Source organism: Hevea brasiliensis, chromosome 16, assembly GCF_030052815.1.
Source record: "Hevea brasiliensis isolate MT/VB/25A 57/8 chromosome 16, ASM3005281v1, whole genome shotgun sequence".
Taxonomy (NCBI): Eukaryota; Viridiplantae; Streptophyta; class Magnoliopsida; order Malpighiales; family Euphorbiaceae; genus Hevea; species Hevea brasiliensis.
In genome coordinates this window covers 3,003,364-3,024,712 of record NC_079508.1, presented here as the reverse complement: position 1 = coordinate 3,024,712, position 21,349 = coordinate 3,003,364, and the positions used below count along the sequence as shown (strand labels likewise).

Genomic DNA, 21,349 nt, shown 5'->3' with positions numbered 1-21,349 from the left:
AAGAAAGAGATGGACAAGGTCCTGTACACTGCAGTAGTTGAAAGTTTGATGTGTGCCATGGTGTGTATACAGCTAGATATTGCTCACTCAATTGGAGTAGTGGGTCAGTTTCTTTGAAATCCAAGAAAGGAAATTTGGTTGCAGCGAAATGGATTTGTAGATATCTTCATGGAACTTCAAAAATATGTTTATGTTTTAGAGATTCCAATCTTATGCTAATTGGTTACACAGATATATATATGGCTAGCAATGTTGACTCGATAAGGTTTACATCAAGATATCTAATTTCATTTATAAGGGGAGTTGTGTCATGGCAGTCAAAGTAATAGAAATGTGTTACTCTGTACACTACTAAATTAGAGTTCATTACGGCAATGGAAACATGCATAGAGTTGCTATGGATGAAGAAGTTCTCGAAATAACTTGGTATCCATTAAGAAAAATATTAGTTGTTCTATGACAGTCAAAGTGCTATTCACCTTGGAAAGAATTGATTCTTCCATTCAAGTTTAAAGCATATCGATATGAGATATCACTAATTAGATATGTGTTAGAGAAGAAGTAGCTGCTGCTTGAGAAGATATACATAGATGAAAATGGATCAAACATGTTGACAAGTATTCTTCCCTGAGAAAAGTTTATATTGTCGATTGACAACAAGAATGGTGGAGCCCTTCATGTAGTCGAGAGGGGGATAATTATTGAGCTGTGTCCCTCCAAATGGAGGGCGCCCACAGGTGCCAGTTGAAATTTATTAAAAAAAAATAATTATGAAAGTCAAAGCTTATGACTACATAAAGTTCGGTAGCATGCAAACTAATGACATGCAATTCGAGATTGAACGTGTTTTTAAATATTTAGAAATTCGGTGATACACAATTCAGAATAGGAAATTCAATTTGAATGTGTATTCCTTCACCTATAAATAAGCGGTAGCTCAGCCATCTTTAATGGCTCAAATTCATAAAGGACAATCCAAAGCTTGTAGCTTTGAGAAAAATTTTGAGAGGGAGTTATGTGAGCTTTAGGAAAGCTTCTTAAAAAGGAGAGTGACAAAAAGAGTGAGAAAATTATCGAGGATGTTTTGGGAAACACTTTGAGTGCTACTATTTTTGGCTTAATCTTATTTGTAAAACTTTCTTTGTACTTACTATATGTAATAGTGGAAGATTTATTCGAAATTTGGCCTATGGACATAGCCCAAAATTCAAGATGAACTACGTTAAATTTTTGTATGTCATTGTTATTAATTATTGCTACAGTATTTAATTTCCATTGCAAGGAGTATCAAAGTTTTGAACCAACAAGTGGTATCAGAGTTTTAATCCCAACATGGAGTAATTTTTCGTCTGTAAGTGGCAACAGATAGTTGGTCTATCTTTACATTAGAGATGAAATTTGCCTTCTATCACTAATTAAATTAATTAAAAAAATATTTAAACATTTAGTGATAGATATTCAGTCACAAATTATGTCCTTAATTTTCGTAGGTCTTCTCGCCTTTAAGTTAGTGACGAGATATTGTCAGTCACAAATTCATCATTTATCTGTCACTACATATATTATGTGATAAATTTTTTTTAGCCACTAATTTTTCTACCTTGATGAGCCTGCTGTGACAAAGCCATTTCTAATTTATGACGAAATGGGCTGTCACAAAAATTTTGTTTCTATTTTGAGCTTTTCTTGTAGTATTTCAAGGATCTTGTAGATGAATCTGAAATAACATTCGAAAGGAAAAGAAGACTATGAACAAGCATAGAACGAGCAACATAGTCTCTTTTGCAAGCAAGTATACTGTGTGAGCAAGAACCAAATCTCGCTACAAGAATCCATAAGAAAATGAGTGCCCACATGATATACTCATTGGAAATAAAATAGTATCTACCAGACATAAAAATGTTAATAAGATAACGAGCATGGATCCAAAAGGAAAAATGTTCATAAGAAAAATCTTATCTTCAGCTGAAAAGTTATCAAGATGCAACTAAGCAACCTGGCAAGTGAATAATTGTTTTTGGCATTGAATATTGCAAAAGTTACAGTAAAAGAAACAACAGAAGATAGCAAAACTTTGGATCCCCACCTGTGTTAATATTTGTTTTTTTGGATAGGATCTGAATGTACATTTAAACCTAAGAGAATAAAAATTTAGAAGAAAAAAAGAATGAATTCTTTATTTACATAGATGTATGACAGTTATGCAAAATTTATAAAATAATAGAAAATACCAAAAAAGTCTGCTTCACAGATCACTTTGATATAGGGACTTTTATTTTTGTATTTCAAACTCTTCCCTTAAATAAATAAATAAAATAAAGAAATTATCACTCCTAAAAAGAAAGTATGGATCAATGACAACTTGCTTTTGCTTTCAGTTTCTATACATGTTAGCATGTGAAGTCCCACATCTGAATGGCAAATTGTTGTGTGCTTTTGAAGTTGGAAAAAAAAAATGGTAGGGAAAATAATTTTGGATGGCTCTTTGACCTTTATATATCCATATTCTTAGTCAGTCAAGTGGTACACTTAAAACTTTTAATGCATCCTATTTTCATATTTTATTTATTTTTTTATCATTAAAAATAATTAATGTGCATATATTAAATATAATTCATTAGTCTTATTATTAACATTAATTAATAAATTTTAGTTTTCCAATACATATATGATATGTTAATAATGCTTCATACTTCTACATCATGCAATATTTTATCATTAAAAATAATGAAAATATACCTTAAATAAAATTCATTAGTTTTTTTTATTACCCTTAATTAAAGTGACTTTCTAATTTTTTAATATTTAAAATAACAAATTAACAGAAAAAAAAAAAAGCTAAATATCACTTATATGCATTCCTATCCATTTTCTCTATGGATTTTACTAAAAAGAAAAATTTAATATTTCTTATATGCATGCCTACCCATATAAACAACAATTCGATTTTCAATACTAAATTAAAGTGATATTCATTGTTCAGATAAATTTTCTCAAATTATAGCTAATATTATCTTACTAATGCTATTTTTAACATAATTATGAGGAATCAACTAAATATAAACAATGAAAATATAATAAAAAAAAATTCAAAACTTACCCAACGATGCCAGCAAATGACTAGTTTAATAATAATTCAACCGAAAGGGAATCCTATGGTTACAAGATAGTGTTTATGTTGTTGATCCATACATGAATATTGTTTGCTTCTCCACAAATAGTGAAAAAAAAAAAAAAAGAGAAAGTTTTTGGTGAAAATTGGTTTTGATTTCCATTTGTTTTGTAATGGTAAGATGCTAATAATGGAAGAATCTCTAACAAGTATAGTTTTGTTTGTTTTCCATCTGTTGCAACTCCAATGGAGTTGGAGACCATTTATTTGAGACAATGGGAGGAGGAATGCGTCATCTACTGTTTCTTCCATCTTTTTGGTTCCTTATTTTCTTTTATTCTCACATTTTAATAATTACCCATTTGATTGATTATATTATGTGGAATACAATGGAGAGCAATATTGCCCTTAGGAGCGGCGGCAGCCACAGAGGAGTAGGAGGAGGAGGAGGAGGAGCTGGTGGTGGTGGAGGAGAAAGGTCTGTGGCAGTAGCAGTAGACAAGGAAAAATCCAGTCAGTATGCTCTTAAATGGGCAATTGATCATATTATAACAAAAGATGAAACAGTGAAACTTATCCATGTTAAAGAAAGGCCACAATTCCCTCAAATTCCTACATCAGGTAATTAATTAATTAATAATTATCTCTCTCAAAATCTATATATACATCTCTTAATTATCATTAATTTGGTGTTATAGGGAGAAAAGATGACTCATGCTCACTGGAACCCCAAACTGATAGTAATATTTCAGAATTATTACTTCCTTTTAGATGTTATTGTCGCCGTAGACAAGTGGGTTTGCTTTTCTTCAATCATTTCATTGCTCTAATTTCAGCTTTTCCCATTTAATAATTAAATTCTCTTTACATATATAATATTATTTTTGGTAATTAATTAGGTACAATGTGAGACTGTTGTGCTTGAGGATCTAGATGTTGCAAAATCCCTGATTGAATATGTTTGCCAAAATGGAATTGAAACATTATTGCTTGGCACTGCATCCAGGAATGGCCTTTCTAGGTAATGATAATAATAATATATATATATATATATATATATATATATTTTTTTTTTTTTTTTTTTTTTCTTTTAAAGAAAAGTCAATTTGAAGAGAGAATCCAATTCAAGGCTTTGAGACATCAGTGTGAAGTTTACTGACTGCCCATAAAAAAAGGACGATTACTAAGATTCAAACTCTCAATTTCATCATTGACTAATCTATTTAACTTTGCACAGAATTTAGGTGTTACATGTTCCGAAATTTATTTTTATTATTATTATTATTATTATTATTATTTTAATTCGCACAGACTCTTCAAGACAACAGATATTCCAGGCAATGTATTAAAATGGGCTCCAGATTTCTGCACAGTTTATGTAATCTCGAAAGGAAAGATCAATACCGTCCGGAATGCAACTCGTCCAGTCCCAACCCTGTCGGCCGGCAGAGCTCCATCGCTTGCTCCCCGTAATATGCATGTGGAGCCTGCAACTCATGACAACTCGTAACCACTTCCTATCAATTTCTAATTTTTAAAAAATTTATATATTCACAGTAAAACAAGTGTAACTTAGATGTGTCAGTTAAAACTGATTATAATTCAATTAATTATATATGATTGATTTTGATTTTTATAGAGGAAGCCAAAGATGGTATGATGAGATGTCTACAGCTGAGATGGAACACTCAATTGCATACTCTGGAAGACCAAGCACAGACAGCAATTTCTTTTACTTTTATGAAAATCTTACCAGAGATGCTTCTCCAAGGCATTCAGATGTGTACGAGCCATATTCATCAGGTTTTACACCAAACCAAACAGACAATAATGGCTTGGATAATGGAAGAGCATCTTGGTCTTCATCAGTAAATAATATGGTATGAAAATTCACTCACTCATTAATACACAATTTCTTTCTTCATTTGTATAATTTTTTCTTATCTAAACTTGATTCATAAATTTAAGACAATTATTTGAAACTTACATTAAGTATCTTGAATTTATGATAGACTCAACCCTTTTGTATATAATTATATTAGTGTTAGACACAAGTGCATTAATAACTTGTACGTGCAATTCCAGGAGGAATATGAAGAAGAAATGAGAAGGCTCAATATAGAGCTAAAGCAAACAGTAGACATGTACCATGCAGCCTGCAAAGAAGCAGTTGCAGCAAAACAAGAAGCAGTTGCGGCAAAACAGAAGGTATATTAATTAAGAAAAATGTTTGTCTTCATGTATTTATGAACTCATGGATCAATGAGCAGATGCGTTGAGCACCATTGGATTAATGGATCCCACTTGTATTTGTGGGACTCACTAGGTTGGGATTTACCAAGCAAACTAATTGATTGGTGCATCAACCCTTCAAGAATTTGTGAAGCTAAAAAAAATGTCTCATAAGAATAATAGAAGACACAAATTATTACAATTAAGTCACTCGAACGATTTCACTTGCTGATGTGCCAATTTCAAACTATTTTTGGCAGCAAAAGCTGCTCACAAGGACCCCGCTACTCCTTTCTTCAATGCTCTATTTCCTTAAAACCCTAACATATCCCTTGTTCTTTCCATTTGATTCCCTAATCCTTTCTATTACCACCACCACCGCAAATTCCTTTTTCTACTGCAACTCAATTCTCAATCTCTGCCCCTTCCTCTCTCACACACACATTGTGTTGTTCTTTTCTCCCCCTTCACCATCTTCTCTCGTCTCTCTCGTCCTCTCTTTCTCTCCCTCTTGCTTTTCTTTATGTTGTTCTTCTCTCTCATTACAATTCAAAGAAAATACATATCTAAAAAAAACGATACAAAGAAAAATCATTTCAATTCATATCAACCCAACCATGATTCAACCAAAACCTGTAAAAAAATCCCTTTTAAGGCATATGATTCAAACTCAAACAATATTCGAAGGAGAGGTAACTGAAAGTTAAAAGATATTTCCACCAAATCATAGCATGAAGGAATCATTCTATCAAATCAAAGCATGAAAAAAAAATACCAAACAAGAGTAGCAGCGTGCCATTCAACCAAAACAGATCATCACGCATACTTTTACCAAATCAAGAAATTTCTACCAAATAAGAGCCATTATTGTGCAGTGGTGTGAGGGTGAGGGAGATGTAAATAAAGATAAAGAGAGGTAAGTAATAAGTTAATGGAGGGTAAGGGTAAGATAAGGGTAAGTCTTAGGGTAAGATAAGGGTAAGTCCTATCTCCTCTTATCCCTCAAATTTCAATTTTTTTTTAGAGAGAATTTGAGAATTATGCATGTTTCTATTTAGACAACCCTTAAATTTACCCATTCTTCACCTTTTTTCCATGCATAAAGAATATACCTTACAATTCCTTACCTTTGCATTAATTTATCCATTCCCAAACATGAGTTTTTTTTATTATAATCCTCATTATCCTTCTCTTTCCTTACCCTTTCTTACTCTTCCATTGCTTACACTTCCCTCTCGCCCCATCAACCCTTAGATTAAAGAGTAATTTTTTAGTTATTAAACCGACACATCGTCGTCTCGTAGCAAGGAAACAAGTGTATAATGGCCCAACTATAATTAATTTTTTAATTGAGTGATTTTTATGGAACGAAAATTTCTTTAAGTGATCATAATGAAAATTAGACAATAATTCAGTAAGCTCAAGTGAAATTAGTTGTGTGCGTGTGTGAAGATTTTGATATATGAAAAATCAGGCATGAAATTTGATAGATATATGAAAAATTGCAGGCTGCTGAACTTGAAGAATGGAAAAGGAAAAAAGAGAAAAAGTTAAAGGAGGCACATATAGCCGAAGAAAATGCATTGGCCATGGCAGAAAGAGAGAAATCAAAGTGCCATGTTGCAATTGGGGCAGCTGAAGCAGTTCAGAAGCTTGTTAAGATAGAGGTGCAGAAGAGAATGGATGCAGAAATGAAAGCTCTCAGGGAGAATGAGGAAAAGCAAAAAGTTTTAGATGCTTTAGGCCAATCCCAGAGTGTCCTTAAATATCAGAGCTTATTTCACATGATAGCCGTTTTGTTTTTGTTTTACTTTTATTTCTCTGTGTTTAACTGAGTGAAATATATGGGGAAAAAAAAAGGGAGCTTCTTCTAATCATTAGAATTATTCTGTAGTAATTTTCTCATTATTATTATTATTATTATTATAAGCTTGCATCTTTAGCAGTGTCATTCTCATTTCAGTAACTTCAGAATATAAATATTTCCTAAAAACTGTTACAGATACTATGTGGAGCAAGCATAGCCTAGTTTAATAGATTTAGGAATTTAGAATGTTAATAGTTGAGATTTAATATAAGGTGTAGATAAATTATTACTGTTTATGTTGCAACAATTTCCCAAATTTGTTTTCTTAAAGAATTAAGAGAATTCAGGTATAACTCATCACAAGAAATCAATGGGTGTAAAATGGAAATTTGTTTTTAGTCTAGGAAAGCTTAAAAAGGACCAAAACCTAAGGAGGTTCCAATCTAACCATACAACCCAAATTAAAAAAAGAAAGGGTGAACCAACTAGAAAAACAGCTAAAACAACCAAATCCAAACAAAAGGAAGTTGGAATAAAAACTTGATCAATTGATCTTGTGTCCTTAATGTGAATAATATATACAAATAGCAGCTTGTGAAGTATAGATCATTTTTGTACTTTCAAAATTGATTTTAAATGAGTCCTAATTATACCTTTGAAGAAGAGTAATTATTGCGCAGAAAAATAAATTCTTTATCTGCAATTGCCATGACGATGAGAATTGAGAAAAGACTTTATAGAAAACATGAATATGAACTCAGACGATGATTGTTGTCTTGAAAGTTTGGAGACGATTTTTCCTTTTTCTTTTCCACTTTTTTTTTTTTTTTTTTGGTATATGTGACACCAATTGGATTCCATAACTAATGACAAAGCAAATACAATGCTCTTCTGCATTCATTCCCTTCAATTTAACGATGGTAACTGCCACCACATTTCCTCCCTTGTACATATTTGAAACATCTGTTTCTATTTTCTCTTTCACAACAGATGAGGCAAAGAATGGTAAGGAGTATTACAACTACCAAAATTTTCCCCTCTTTTTTTTCCCCCCTTTTCTTCTTTTAAGCATACAAAGGTGTACATATGACACACTAAAAAAATTATCAGCAATGGTTATGAAGTTGAAGAAGAAATTGTTACTGGAGTTCGGAGAACTTGCTGTAATAACCGGGCAGAAAGACGTTGAGTGATCCCACCAATAACACGACCTCCTAGGCTTCGTCCCTCAGGCTGTTGAAGGACCTGCAGGTTCACACATGTCCAGTTAGTTTTCTGATTTCTGTTTTCTAATAACAATTTAAATAATTAAGTTCTTCACATGGATTCTTGAAACATGATAAAGTACCAGTTTTCTCTACAAAAATTATTAGTGCACTATCTTATGATAGTATGTCTCATTTCATTTACCATAAATCACATATGCCCCATATTGATGCCCTAATAATTTTTATCTTAAAATTTCTTAACAAAGAAAAAGAAATCAACATCGACTTCATTACACCTTATTCCATACTATAATATATCTGTTCCAATTTACCTTGTCCAAAGACACACGAGACGAGCATACGAATGAAATCATAAAAAAAAATTGAAGGCTTATAGATCCTTATCTATTTAGAACCCAAGTGAGAGATTGGGAGGTACTTAAGAGAAAAGGAGGCTGCTTCTTTTTGTAACCTTACTAGTCACTACTGGCCCAAAAGAAACTACTCCATTCAAGCTAAGATGAAACTAAAATGGATTTAATGCTGCAATTTTAATGAGGTTGTTGAGAGAAAAGCAGAGTTATACTGGATGACATAAAATTTTCACAAAGCAATTACCTTCAGCACCTAGGTTCCATCAAATGAAGAAACGAGGAAAGAAAATGTCACCCACATGACAGAAGCAAGATTTTTGGAATGGAGAAGTACATTAGATTTATTATGTGATAGTAAATCCCTGCAAAGTTAAAGGGGAAGGTCTACAAGATTATTATTAGTCAGTCGATTATCACCCATGCCAATTGATGTTGGAAGGTAAAAAAAATTGTCCACGATTGAGCATGGCAGAGATGAAGATGCAAAGATGAATGTGTGACAACACAAAAAGAGAACTATTAGAAACAAGTGCAATAGTAGGTTGTAGGTGACACCCATTAAAAGGATCAGCTAAAGATGATTTACCATGTCCAGCATTGATGCACAGGCATTGAAAGCACAGGCAAGCTACAGAAATGAATAAGTGATAGACCAAGAATAACATATTATCCTATCCCCAGATTTTACTGCCAAATGTAGCCTTAAACAAATTAGATTAGGATTGAAGATGAGTTGAGTTCTACTTGGCAGTTTGGGATAAGGTTTGACATCGATAAATGGTTTATAATTCAAGTTGATTAGGCCTTTTTATGCTTTCACAATTATAGATTTTATTTTCTGTTAGCAAAAGCTTTATAGACATTCATTCTAACTGCAGATATAGTCTGCTGATATGCCAATTCCCTCCCAAGGTTTGTGAGGGGACCACCAGTCCCATGTGATAATTTCTCTAAAAAAGTCATATTTCCACTCAACTTAAAAAGGATTTTAACTAAACAAAAACCTTTATTTACCTGTAATATAGGTTGCAAAAGTGCCGGGTCAAAATCTTCAGAAGATCGCAACAGGCCCCATATCCTAAGGATTTTGTCCCGAAGCTCTATCATGCTTTGTATTTCTGTATCGTTCATCATTGTCAGTCCATTTACATTGCCATTAACGATTAGAGTTCTCATAAAGTCGGGGATAGAATTGTATGTATCAACAATGCCGCCTAGAACAACAGCTTCAGTGACTCGAACTGACTCCTTAACAACTAAAACTCGAAGCTCTTCACCATCTGGAGCCAATAATAGCTTCAAAACAGGTTGTAGAGCATCTTTTGCAGAGAAATCTCTATCTTTTCTTCCTTCAACAAGTAAGTTTTCAAGTCTATTCCATCTGCATGAGGCGAAATTGACAGGTTTTTATGTCAGTATATAACAACAATCACTAATCCATCAACATGCTTAACCAAAAGTAAATAATAATAATAATAATAATAATAATAATAAAATGAAACTAAGACTAACTGAATACATGCCTAAACTTTCCATCCTTGAAAAGCAACTCAATAAGAGCATCTCTTAGATATGGATTTGGATCCGTCAGGAGCCTTTTAGCAAAATAGGGATACGAAGCAGCCAGGACCTTGAAATTAGGATCAGCATTAAGGGCTAGACCTTCAAGTACCGTAAGTGATCGCAATATTAATGCGTAATATGCTGGAACTGCAAGTGATTGAGAAGCCAGACCATCAGAATATAAATACTGTAGCTAAAGGCTGTTTATCATTATCTTAAATCAGGTCCATGGACTTAAGTCCATAGTAAATGTACAGACCTAGAAAACCTACAGCATTGGCATCAAAAGAAAGAAGCAAAACCAGTATTAACTCACCATTAAATGGATATTGATAAAAAACAGCACCCAGACCATCCACTAGAGTTTTGAAGTTTAGTTCACTCACAGTGTAATTGAGTGCATCATCAAAGAAGTTCTGTAGTGCTGGTACAATTGGAGACACATCTACATCACAAGACAAGAAATCTAGAACATAGTAATCACGAGCCATGGCTTCATAATCCCTATTAACCATGTGAACAACATGACCAATTATTGCAGATCTTGCTGCTTCTGGCGTTTCACTCATCATTCCAAAATCAAGAAAAGCAAGCTTTCCCTCAGGTGTTGCCAAGAGATTACCAGGATGAGGATCAGCATGAAAGTATCCATATTCAAGCAGTTGCCGGAGGCTACATTGTATACCCGTATTCACAAGATCCAGAACCTTTAGACCTTGTCTCTCAATGGCATCTTGGTCATTTAATTTAACTCCATCAACCCACTCCATGGTCAAGACTTTGCCACTAGTATATTTCCAATAGATATCTGGAACAAGGATATCTTCCCTGTCAGCATACAACTTTTTAAACCTCCTTGCATTCTGTCCCTCCTGCAGAATCCTATCAAAACTTTCAAACCCAGAAGATCATGCTAAAGAAATTATAAAGACTCCATCCTTTACAAAGACTCTATCCTTTGTGATTTATAAAGTTCATAACGATACTATAATGTACTTGCCAAAGTTAATGATGCTAGAAGTGATGAGACACTTTGCCTTTTCATTTTTCAACAAAAAATATTGAGGAATGAATCTATTGTGGACATTTTCATAGAAGACAAGATTGGAAAAGAAAAATAACCTGTACATAGTTGAGCTCTTGATAAACTCTGCGCCCAAATTCATCAATTAGAGCAACAACATCACTAGTGATAATGTCAACATATTTGTTGACAAAATTTCCAAGGCCTCTAATCAGGTAAAAGTCAAGTCCTATGGCTTCTTCAATGCCAGGACGTTGGACCTTGACAGCAACAATTTGTCCAGAATGCTTAAGCTTAGCTTTGTAAACTTGTCCTAAACTGGCAGCTGCAATAGGAGATGGGGACATGGATGAAAAAATCGCATCAAGTGGTAGCCCCAACTCTTCCTCAATGCATGACAATGCTTCTGCATCAGCGAATGTAGGCAATGCATCCTGTTCAATTGGAAAATGAGAATACCATATAGAACAAGTTTGTAAATGTTTTTTGTTTGAAATAATAGGCTTAGGCTTTAATTTCCGATACAATATGTTTAAAATTAACATTGAAATTCAACTTCTATAAATGAGATGATTTAGGGTTATGCAAAAAATTTTGAGAGAAATTTTAAATCATTTTAGCTTTAATTCAAATGTAAATTATTGTTGCTTGTATATATTGAACAAATACAGTTGTTAGGATCATTCTTTGAATACTTTAAGCTAAAATTGCATGAATAAATTATTAAGAAATTGGGAAAATAAAACTACTAGAATTCAAATTGAACAATTAATTGCACCTGAAGCTCTGAAAGTTCCTCAAGATACTCAGAAGGGCATATGTCAGGTCTAGTAGATAATCCCTGCCCTAACTTGACAAAAGTAGGTCCTAATTGAGTGAAAATTTTCCTGAGTTCAATAGCTCGCCTTCTCTTATTTTGATCAAACACCCCATTCCTCTGGTCCAGCCATAGTTCCAAGCCAAATGAACCAAGAGCTATCAAAATGTTAAGAGTCCTCCGCAATACCTGTTAACCCAAATTCCAAATCAAATTTTTTATTCAAAAGAGAAAAATCAATAAGCTGAATAGAGGAAGAAGAAGAAGAAGAAGAGTAACCTTGATGGGCTTGGAGCCGTATTTAAGTGCAAGAAGCTCGGGGCTGTAGGTGGAGGCGTTGGCAGCACGAGCCATGGCTCTTGCCTCAGCCTGCAAGTCATCAACTCGATCTCCAGCTTTTGCTAAAGTAATATCTCTGAGGGGTGGCATCGCTTTGGGTCTTGCTTCCACCAGAGCTGCTCTTACTCTGCCACCTCTTCTTCTTACGGTGGGCGTTAAACACGGGCCCGTAGGGAACCGGTGGCCACCGGCCGAAACAAGGCTCATCGTCACCATTGACTCTGACTCTGTAGAAAATACAAATAAAAAAATTCAATTTAACTCAATCTAACCAAACGAAAATCATAAATAAGAGAGATTTTTTTCTCTTTTCTGTTGCGAATATTTTTTTTGTTTCGCTTTTTTAAATCGTTTTATGTGATAACCATTAATTCTGTACTGAAAATAATAGAGTGGCGTATCCATCTTTCTTACGTTACAACGATAAATTCTCTAAAATTTGGATAGTGATGCACAAAATTGCTCAATATTTATTATATTAGAAATATATCCATTATATAATATTTGTTATATAAAATATATTTATTATATTATATTTAGAAAATATATTTATTTTTAAATATAAAATTTAAATTAAAGAGTTATTTTATTAATAAAATAAATTTTGATGAACTTAATTATTTTATAATAAAAATATAATAAAGTTATTTTGATTTTCTTTCTAAAATGAACGATAATATAAAACTTGATTGGTCATTTTCCCTTTTTCTGTTTAAAAGGGGATATTTCATTGTCCCCATCTCAGACAGTTTCCTTGAAGGATGCTAACCTAACCAGCCTAGAACTTCTTTAGCTTGAGTGATCGGGGTTATCTGACTTTCATTATCAACCTTAGTTGAGTGAATGAAAGGTTTGGTAGAGATTTTGATCTGCTGGTCCGTCTGATCTATCCAGAGTGTGCTGGTACTAGGTAATTTTTGCTGAATTTCTGGGAGATGCCTCTTTGTACAGCAAGATCCTCAATCCAGCAATGAAAATTTGGCATGGAGTTCTTCCAGAATATCTTTATCAAAAGAATATGTCTAGGCTTCCAGAATGGACAAATGCTCTCTTCAGAGCTCATCGGCTGAACAGTATGTGACTTATATTATACATACTTCATCGGTGAGTAGGGGAGAAAACTTTCAACTCTTGATACTTCACTTAACTACTGTTTCTCTGTTTTTGCCATTTTCTTTCATTAATTTGGTATGAGTAAATTATTTTATTTTAAAAATATAAGAATTAAGTTATAATTTTTATTAAATCTCAAGAATCATATTCTAATTTATTTTTTAATTTTTTTCAAATTGAATTTTAAAATTTGATTATAATCACATTTAAATTTTATTGATTAAAATTAAAATGTTTAACTATAATAGAGAAATAACATAAACGTTTGGATTTTTTGCTTCAATTGACTTATATTTTATATTTAAAATATATGATTAAAAATATAATAAATATAGTTTTTTTATTAAAATTTTCTCAATGTATTATGTCTAAAATTAATTTTATAAGAAAATGATATCATCATATTAATTTTGTTTTTAATGCCAATCACAACTAATTTTATTAACACTTACAAACTTATAAGATAATATGAAAAAAAAAAAAAGTAATCATGTCTTTTATTTATATAATTGATATTGCCTATTGTGGGAGGGGGGCGTGAGGCAAAATATCATCTATTAGAATTATATAAAATGCACCAGGTCCAGAAAAGATGATGGAGTCATAATAGTCTCACTTAATTACCACTTCCTTAGACAGCATTTCTTAGACATGCACTTCATACAATCATAATTGAATCAAACCACTGGTAAGTACCGTCTTCCCATAGCACTATCACGATACTAAGGATTTATGCTACTAAGGCATAGATAGACAAGAGTCGCCACCTAGGTAAAAACCGGGACATATTCAGTGATTCTTTCGAGGGTCATGGATGGCAACTTACTCCTTGCAGAGTTTCCGCAACCGTCGTTACCATAGTCCAATGTCTAGGTTTGGGATAGTGGGTACGTAAGGGGAAGGTGTTAGGCACCTCTTACACCTGGTCTAACCTCGTTAATTCAAGTGTCAGTCCTCTACTAATGTTTCTAGAAGTCTTGTTTATTATTCCTTTATTAAACTTCATCCTAAAAAATGCAATTCTAATCCTACACAGGCAAGTAATTCACAAAAGGATTGTTGTTTACAAATAATTTTCATGCACAAGTAATTTCTATCTATGGGGTTGCTAATTATTTAAATGATATTTACCAGATGGCTAAAATTAATTTATTATTGAGAATTTAATTTATAAACAAATTCAATTTCAAATAACCCTACATTTCTATTTAACCTAATTAATTAATTTTTCACCAAGGTACCCTAAGGATAATTAAACTAAATTAATTATGTACATGTGTAATTTATTCTAATATCACTTAAGGCTCAAACAATCACAACCCAATAAAGATTTCAAACATGCAAATTTATTTTGCAATTATCAAGTATTAAATTAAATTTATTTTACATGCCAAGGTTAGTTTAATTTACAAACAATATTAATTTTTATTTACAAAGTATTTATTTAGATTAATTTCATGCAAAAGTCAGATAAATTAAAAACAAAGTTAATTTTGATTTACCCAATAAAAATCCTATTATTACTATAATTTCATGCCAATGGTTATTCTAGAAATTTAGGATTACTTACTTATTAATAATTGCAATTTCCATTGGGGCAACCTACCCTTAAAAAATGATATTCTCTTATAGTATGACAATGATATCCCTGGATTACTCCTGTTTAGTTCCATGTAAGCTCCACGCAAATGCCCTCTTTGGTACTTACTTTAGGGCTACTTACCAATTTTGTTTGTAATAAAAAATAAAGAAACTAAAAAAAATAAAAAAAATAAAAAAAATAAAAAAATATTAATAACAATTTACATTAGATTCTAACTCTAGTCTCTTAAAAGGTTAAGATTCCTAATTAGTTACAACTACTTAAGGGTCCACATCTTCTAACATATTCCAAACACTTCATAACACTTCTTGAATTAAAAAAGCACAGAAAAATAGATCAAATATCAATTGGAACCTAAGAAAATATAAGAATATGCATAAACATACAATTTCCAAATTCTAATAGATTGACAGTAGCAAGAAATTTGATTTTTGAAAAATAGTTAGACAAGCCTAAAAATCATGAACAAATTACAGAAGATAGCCAAAATATCATGCAACATCATAAAATTCATAGATTAAACAAAACCCTAGCCAAATAATATACACAAATCGTAAATTTTTCTGATAACAGAATCGCACTACTGTCTTTTAAAATTCATAACTCACCAACCATGATAGATATGAATACAAAACTAATTGGAAAAGATTTACAAGATTCCAAACTTAGTTTTAGACATCAAATTTACACAAAAATATTAAGAAACAAGGAAGATATGGACTCTACAAATTGGGTATCCTGTAAATTAGATTTTACAGGAACTCTAAATTCAAACAACCATAACTTACAAAATATTAAAGCTTTTTTAGTGATTCTTGAGCCTAAAATTAATGGAATTTCATGTAGAATATGAATATAATTTTTTCAAATTTTTTACAGATTTAGAAGATAATGAAAAATAATAAAAATATAAGAGCCAGAAAACTAAATATGTGCAGAGTTATATATTCCCTCAAATTAAACATGATTACATGATTTATATGAACATATAAAATAAATTAAAAATAAGGAACATAGAATTAAACGTTACATGGCATAAGTCTTGAAAAGAAAATAAAAGAACTAATCTTCAAGAAATATCGCAAGAAAGAAAGAAGAACTAAAAGAATTTTGACTATTAATCTCTTTAATTTTTTTTCCTTTTTTTTTTCTTTTTTTTTTTTGTCTTCTCCTCCACCCTCTTTCTCTCTCTCTCTCTCTCTCTCTCTCTCTCTCTCTCTCTCTCTCTCTCTTTTTTCCAGTAGGGTATGTATAGGGTTTTGAGAGAGAGGTATGATAGGGTTTGGAGTCCTAGGGTGATAAAGTTCAGATAACTTAAACAATTAGGATTGCAGAATTTGGGTGAGACTGAGATATGGATGAGGTGTTTCAACCAATAGGAGGAGAAGGGAAGGGGAAGGCACCAATAGGGAGTGAGGAAGAGGTGTGGTAGGGTTTGAAGTCTTAATGTGATAAGGTTCAGATAACTTAAGCAATTGGGATTGAGGAATTTGGGTGAGACTGGGATATGGGTGAGGTGTTCCAACCAATAGGAAGAGAGAGAAAGAGGGTGGCACCAATAGGGAGTGAGAAAGAGAGTGGGGCCAAAAGGGGAGAGAGAGTTTATATGGGAGAGGAATAGAGAAAAAAGATATATTTTTTTTATTTTAATTTTTAAAAAATAAATTAAATGGGTCATATTTAAAATTTTTAACTAGGCTTTCTTAGGCCCATAGGGCCTTTTTTTTTTAAGATCATGCCATGGAATTAATAATTCAGCTTCATACTTCCAATTACATCTTACAGTCATATAATTTTTCATCATCGGATTTCTCACAGCCTCAATGCACATACTCATCGCAAAATAAGGGTCTATAGTTTGCCCCCCACTTTGACGAAAGTTGAAATCAATGCAAAAGTATTGCTCAAGTTTCGTCAAAGTGAAACTCAAATTTCTAATAACTATGAAACATTGGCTATGAGGATCAAGTATATCTTACTCGGTCGACATACTCTATATTATGAGACTTGCGACGGTCTCATAACAGTAATAACTGTGTCATGTGAAAAATGAGTGTATCTTGCTCTGTCGATACACTTTGCATCATGAGACTACTTACAGTCTCATGACAATGGCAACTGTGTGATTTGAAATGTTGTGGATTCGTATTTAGGACCGTGGTCCTAAACTACCTACGTATCCCCCTCGATATCCTGAGGAAGAATTAGATCCACTCGTAGTTTGACACTTGAAACTGTGGTGATGCATGTTATTACGCCTTACACACCTACAAGTGACATGTTGATGCGTGTTCTTCTATGCTTTACACAACTATGCCATATGCCCTAAACCGCGTCTAAGGACTTACCAAAAAAATCTGTCATTAAATGTTGTGGGTTCGTATTTAGGACCGCGATCCTAAACTACCTACGTATCCCCCTCGCTATCCTGAGGAACAATCAGACCCTCTCGTAGTTCAACACTTGAAACTGTGGTGATATATGTTTTTCTACGCCTTACACACCTACAGGTAACATGTTGATGCGTGTTCTTCCACGCCTTACACAACTATGCCATATGCCCTAAACAACGTCTAAGGACTTACCAAAAAACATCTGTCATGAAATGTTGTGGATTCGTATTTAGGACCGCAGTCCTAAACTACCTACGTATCCCCCTTGCTATCCTGAGGAAGAATCAGACCCTCTCGTAGTTCGACACTTGAAACTATGGTGATACATGTTCTTCTACCCTTTACACACCTACAGGTGACATGTTGATGCGTGTTCTTCTATGTCTTACACAATTATGCCATATGCACTAAACAACGTCTAAGGACTTACCAAAAAATATCTATTTCATGATTTGAAAAAATTAGGATGACTGGGTCTCAAAACTCTCTCTCTGATTTTGTGCTTCCTGTATGTTGCTTCTTATCATGGGCATGCAAATTTTACTGGAGATTCTATAAAAAAACATAGTCCTCTGAGGGACCTCTTTTGCAAAAACTTTCTTTTAGCCTCAAAATTTTTGAGGAAAACCTTTCACTAAAAAGACTTCCTTAAGGTCACAATACAATTTCTCTCTGATTTTTCTTTTTCTTCTCTCTCCCATGCTTCATTATTCTACAGCTATTTCAAAACCTTGTTCTACCTTGACTCCTTTCTCTTCCATGAACTCAATTCTTTTGTGCCCTAACTTTTGCCTGAAATGCTCTTTTGAGTTTTCATTTCAGCAGGCTTGCTCTAACTTTTGCCTAAGCGACCCTTTCGGGTTTTCCACTTAGCGAACTCTCTTTTTTTCTTTTCTTTTTCTTGTTCTTTTTCTCTTTTTTTTTTTTTTTTTAAATTAGACAATCACCAGGGCATTCATATCAAGTACCTATTCTATCATGCTCACAAGACAATAGGTTAAATCAAAACAATACAGTTCAATTACTTAATCTTTTGTTATATTCCTTAAGACACAAACATTCACAATCATAATTAAATAAAACCTATTCTTGGTTAATGCAATAAAAGCTTCTTTATTTATTCAGGTACACCATTACTCCATCTTACATTTAATTTACCAAATTTTCAACCTTCCAAAGTTAGAAATACGTTTTATAACCTGCCGAATGGCCTTTTCAGGTTTTCCATCCAGATCTTCTCTTATCTCTCCTTTTGCCTAAACCATCTTTTACAGATCTTCAATCTAGCATTTTTTTGCTTTTTTTTTTAACACTTACTTTTGCTTAGACTACCTTTTGTAGTTTTTCAGCCTAGTGGGCCTATCTCACGCAAAGTACCATTTGAGTCTGTGTAAATTGACTGGTTCTTGAAATTTATTCCCATCCAGGTTTGATATTCTTACTGTGGCAAGATCTTGTTAACTATGTATGGACCATCCTAGCTTGGGTTAAACTTTCCTCTTAAATCAAAAGGGATGGGCTGGACTTGTTTCAAAACCATGTCTCCCTCTTTGATCTTTCTTGGCTTCACCTTCTTATTAAAGGCCTTAGCTATCTTCCTCTGATAAGCCTGCATATGATACAAGGTTTACATTCTCTTTTCATCAATCAAAGCTAGTTCTTCATATCTCTTCTAAGTCCACTCATTTTTTAGGATCTTCACTTCTAGCATCACTCTTAAGGATTTGACCTCTTACTTAATGGATAGCACTACTTTAGTCTCATACACTAAAGAGAATGGGGTTGTCCTCTTGGAAGTCCTTATAGTACTACGATAACCTTAAAGAACATAAAGGAGTTTTTTAGGCCAATCCTTATATGTTTCGAACATTTTTTTTTTCAACTAGAACCTTTCCATTCATATGGGGACCACATATTTTTACATATACTTCTTTCATTATTTGCTCAGCCTATTTTTTTTATCACATATAAGAGTTTGTAGAATTGCCCCCCAGCTAAAGTAAGTTGAGTGGCTAATCTATGAATTAATGCTCTATCTCTTTTGTAGGCTTATTGCGAGTATTCTCTCACTTTCAGAGACCTCCTTATGTCTTCATATCATTTTCCTTCTCCCTCTAGGTCCACATGTGCTACTATTAATCTTTTATAGCATGAAATTTTACTCCTCATTAGGATAACTAGCAAAGTCAACTCTTGATTATTCTTTTCCTATGGGGACACTAGCTTGGCTTGGGAATCGGCCATCTAATTTTAAGCTCGAGGCATGTGCTTCTTGGTACTTTGTTAACAAGGCTATAAATTTATCTCTTTCTTCTTGGGTTAAATCTTCAGTTAACTTAATGTCTTTAGGATTATTTGGTGTACCCAAATTAATAGAGATCGATTTTGATGCATTAATAGAAACTGATTCTAAATGATTATGAATGCCATGCATATGCCTATTAGAATAAACATCAAATAAGTAAGCAAAAGGACTAGTCATATTAGTAATTTTTTCCTCAAAATCTTCATCAAGTACATCAGAAATGGAAACATCAGTATCACTACTGTGAGCATTACAAAAGACAAACTCAAACTTAGGAGTGTAACTTTAGGTTCTTGGCTTTCATGCAATCTTTAGATCAATAGTGCTGATTTTCTACTCTAATTCTTTTACATGTAATAACTCCTAATCATATGTCAAGGTAATTGCCCCCTCTTTTAAGAACTTAGGAGGCTTTGGCTCTTCTTCCTCTTCTGTTGGCTCATAGCCCAAACTATGACTCGTAATCTGCCCCTTCATCTCAAGGAAAGTCACCAGACCATTTATACTTTCTCCTGGGCCTATGCTAAGAAAAAACTTCATCCCTTTCTTCATAGTAGCCACTTTTAGATCCATCTAGTTTTCATAGATCCCAACAACTTGAAAATCAGACACTAGTGGAACTGAACCATCTAGTTGTAATGTAACTATCTCCTCATCAAAATCAATCCAGACATCCAAAGGACCCTCATCATAGCTAGAATTATCACAAATGTCAACAACCATTATAGACTGAGGTTCATTGGGCTTTTGGATGGGTTGGATAAAGTCAATAATTCTGTTAGGGTTATTTGGGGTGATGGAGATCATGTAAATACCTAGTGTAGGTAGAAATTTTGGTTAGGCATAGGGCTTTTTAGTTGATTTTCTGGGTCAATTATCCTTTTGGCATCAATTAGGTCTTAGATATCATGCTTAAGCTGAAAGCATCAGTTGATATCATGACTATAGGCTTGGTAGAACTGGCAACATTGGTTGATATCATAGCTAGGTGGGAGTAGATTTGATAGTGGTCTGGGTGCTAAGAGCTATAGGAGGTCTTGAGCTTTGAGATGCTCCAAAACTTCGGATAAGGGTTGGCTGAATTAGAAAAATCTCCTTGGGGTGTGAGACACAATTTGAACCTCAATAACTTTAATGCCACTTAATTGGCCTACCTCGGGGCCTCTTTATAAAGTTGATCACAATTTTCTCTTCTAGCTCATACATCTTGGCGTTCAATATTTCATCAAGCACGGTCATAGTTTCTTACATTTTAATTAGTGCAGGTGAAATCCTTACTAGTCTCTTCCCTTCCTTAACCCAAGTGACCTGATTGGAAGTCTCTTTAGTGTATTTTGAGGCTATGTTTGCTCAAAAAAATAGGATTTAAGGGTTAACCTAAGTATGCTATGTACATCAATGCAATGTATTAATGGACCATTTTTTTCTTTTTTTTTTCTTTTATTTGCCTTTACTTTTA

General features: G+C 33.2%; 2 protein-coding genes across 2 annotated transcripts; one reads left to right on the top strand and one right to left on the bottom strand.

Moving 5' to 3' along the window:
* The first annotated feature begins 3,501 nt into the window (after positions 1 to 3,501).
* LOC110648376 (U-box domain-containing protein 52) lies at positions 3,502 to 5,007 on the top strand. The gene is made up of 4 exons (XM_021802593.2): positions 3,502 to 3,733; positions 3,811 to 3,905; positions 4,012 to 4,133; positions 4,424 to 5,007. The coding sequence occupies exons 1-4, from the start codon at positions 3,502 to 3,504 to the stop codon at positions 4,620 to 4,622; spliced, it is 648 nt and encodes a 215-aa protein (XP_021658285.2). The 3' UTR covers positions 4,623 to 5,007.
* Positions 5,008 to 8,015: 3,008 nt separating this feature from the next.
* LOC110648472 (protein ACTIVITY OF BC1 COMPLEX KINASE 3, chloroplastic) lies at positions 8,016 to 12,869 on the bottom strand. The gene is made up of 7 exons (XM_021802719.2): positions 12,417 to 12,869; positions 12,099 to 12,326; positions 11,419 to 11,754; positions 10,613 to 11,168; positions 10,257 to 10,443; positions 9,748 to 10,114; positions 8,016 to 8,396 (listed from the first exon to the last, which is right to left on the bottom strand). The coding sequence occupies exons 1-7, from the start codon at positions 12,690 to 12,692 to the stop codon at positions 8,268 to 8,270; spliced, it is 2,079 nt and encodes a 692-aa protein (XP_021658411.2). The 5' UTR covers positions 12,693 to 12,869; the 3' UTR covers positions 8,016 to 8,267.
* Positions 12,870 to 21,349: the final 8,480 nt, after the last annotated feature.

Coding starts and splice junctions, on each gene's coding strand:
- LOC110648376 (XM_021802593.2), top strand. CDS start 3,502: ATGGAGAGCAATATTGCCCTTAGGAGCGGCGGCAGCCACAGAGGAGTA. Junction 3,734..3,810: donor CCCTCAAATTCCTACATCAG/GTAATTAATTAA, acceptor TTGGTGTTATAG/GGAGAAAAGATGACTCATGC. Junction 4,134..4,423: donor TCCAGGAATGGCCTTTCTAG/GTAATGATAATA, acceptor TAATTCGCACAG/ACTCTTCAAGACAACAGATA.
- LOC110648472 (XM_021802719.2), bottom strand. CDS start 12,692: ATGGTGACGATGAGCCTTGTTTCGGCCGGTGGCCACCGGTTCCCTACG. Junction 11,169..11,418: donor AAGAGCTCAACTATGTACAG/GTTATTTTTCTT, acceptor AGGATTCTGCAG/GAGGGACAGAATGCAAGGAG. Junction 8,397..9,747: donor TTTTGCAACCTATATTACAG/GTAAATAAAGGT, acceptor GTGAACCTGCAG/GTCCTTCAACAGCCTGAGGG.